Source organism: Antrostomus carolinensis, unplaced genomic scaffold (genome assembly GCF_000700745.2).
Source record: "Antrostomus carolinensis isolate BGI_N321 unplaced genomic scaffold, ASM70074v2 scaffold43371, whole genome shotgun sequence".
Lineage (NCBI taxonomy): Eukaryota > Metazoa > Chordata > Aves > Caprimulgiformes > Caprimulgidae > Antrostomus > Antrostomus carolinensis.
In genome coordinates, this window is record NW_010292938.1 from 3,385 (window position 1) to 5,287 (window position 1,903).

At 43.5% G+C, this 1,903-nt stretch overlaps 1 protein-coding gene across 1 annotated transcript in view; it reads right to left on the minus strand.

Moving 5' to 3' along the window:
- Positions 1–1,065: 1,065 nt before the first annotated feature.
- The window catches only part of SIRT4 (sirtuin 4), a 3,470-nt gene continuing 2,632 nt past the window's right edge, over positions 1,066–1,903 (minus strand). The window contains 3 exon segments of the mRNA XM_010177109.2: positions 1,066–1,225; positions 1,227–1,238; positions 1,816–1,895. Of these exon segments, the coding sequence (XP_010175411.2) occupies positions 1,066–1,225; positions 1,227–1,238; positions 1,816–1,895 (252 nt within the window).

Here is a 1,903-nt window from a genome sequence, read left to right on the forward strand (position 1 = left end):
ATATTAATACAGGACACGCTAGATGGAGAGTAGGACCAGAGCACTTGGACAATCCCAACAATTAATCCCCCTTCTAGCCAGAAGGGGAGCAGCAGATTCATGCAGAAGGTCAGGTTGAAAATTTAGTGTTCTAGTCTGGGCAAGATTGTCTTTTACTCCTTAAATGATTTAATATGTCTTATGTTACCACCCAAAGGATGAAGAAAAAATGGTTACCCAGTGGTGATGGATCTCCTGTTAGGAGTGTGGAAAATTACATCTATTAATAGCTTGAGATTACCTCCTGAGGGAGACCTATTGTACAGATTTAATTGTATTTCTCTCTTAATTAATCAGCTGTTAGTAATTACATCCTGCATTTTTGCAATGGAAAAAATGAATCTAAACTGGCTATTGAGACTGTACTTAAATAAATCATAGGAGGGCGAGGAAATTACAATGCAAATAGTCTTGTAAACAATTTTAATTCACTACTTAGCTATTCATTAATTAAATAACATCTTCAAAAAATGCATTCTGGAAAATGTAGCAGCCACACTGAAAGCACTGCCAGTCAGATTAGCTTAAATAACTCCTCTGGCATCTCAACAATATATAATTTTTAAAGAGTTCAGCCAGTAAGCAGTTTGGCTTCTCAACTGACAGTCGAGAGAGAAATGCTGACTTCCCCTCCTTGCTAGAAGACGTCAGCCTTATAGTCTGTCCTTTTGAGTAATCTCTTACAGGAGCAGCATTCTTGTTCAGCTTCCCTTTTGAACCTTTTTTTTGTTTGTTTTTTAAAATGACAATGGCAGTTCCTCTTGCCTCCTTTTCTTCTTTGCACGCTCCACAGTTGCCTGCTAGTGGTGTTGGATCCTCCAGCAGATACTGTGGTTTTCCACATCGCCCTCCTGTGCTACAGCCTCAAGTTACTTGGTCAGAATCCCTGTCCCTCGTTCTTCTCTGGGGACTGTTAGAAGAAAAGTGTTTTGTTCTCAGATATGGTGGTTTGATTATCCTGTCCCAGTGAACGAAAAGAAAAGGCATTGTTTACAATGGCAAGGTAAGGCAGAAAAGTACTTTTTTTTAATCATCATCATCATCCTGTTTCCTGGTAAGTGGAGATGGTTTCAACAGAGCAAACTGGCCAGGTTGGTAGGTGCGAGGCTTGCTGCCCTCTCCTGGTGTCATCACGGGCCGTGCATTGCATCCCACAGCTGCCTCTTGGATTGAGGTTTCCCCTTTTGAGATGATGAGTCCTGCAGGAGTGGAGGGTAGAAGCTGCTTTAGAGATGGAGTTGGTTATTTTAAAGAGCAGTGTTTTGATTAGGATGAGCTGGACCAATTAATCCAGGCATGGCTCTGAAGTGTCAGTCGCAAAGGCAACAGTGTTGATCAGGTTTTCTGCATCTGCAGATGATCCCCTGTAGTTTTCTGATCGTGACAGATGGATCGGAACTCAGCACTGCCGAGTCTGCTGGCTGCTCCTGCCCAGTTTTCTGGGAGCATTAGCACTTAGTATGCTTTTTGTTTATGATAATGGGAAACAGGATCCTGGCCTGGCAGAGCGAACCAGTTACGGGTGAAAATTCACAGCCACGTTTTGCTGCACGTTTGTGGGGACACATTTTTAGTCAGTGCACCTCAGTCTCAGCATCTGATGGGAACACGTCTTCTTACCCTGTAAGGTGGCTGAATGGGGAAGGTACTCACCTTGTAGGAATGATTTTACTCCTGATAGCTACTAAAGCTCAGCTTGTTGAGTCATGTACCACAATCAAAGGCAGCAGCTCTCCGCAGCGGGAATTCAGTTTTAAGGACGCAAAGTGATCTAACCGTGTGGGCCCAATGTTAAGGATTGCAATGGGCAGCTGCTTCTCCCGGGCAGCCAGAGCAAACCTGTAACCAGAATATACCTGCAGGA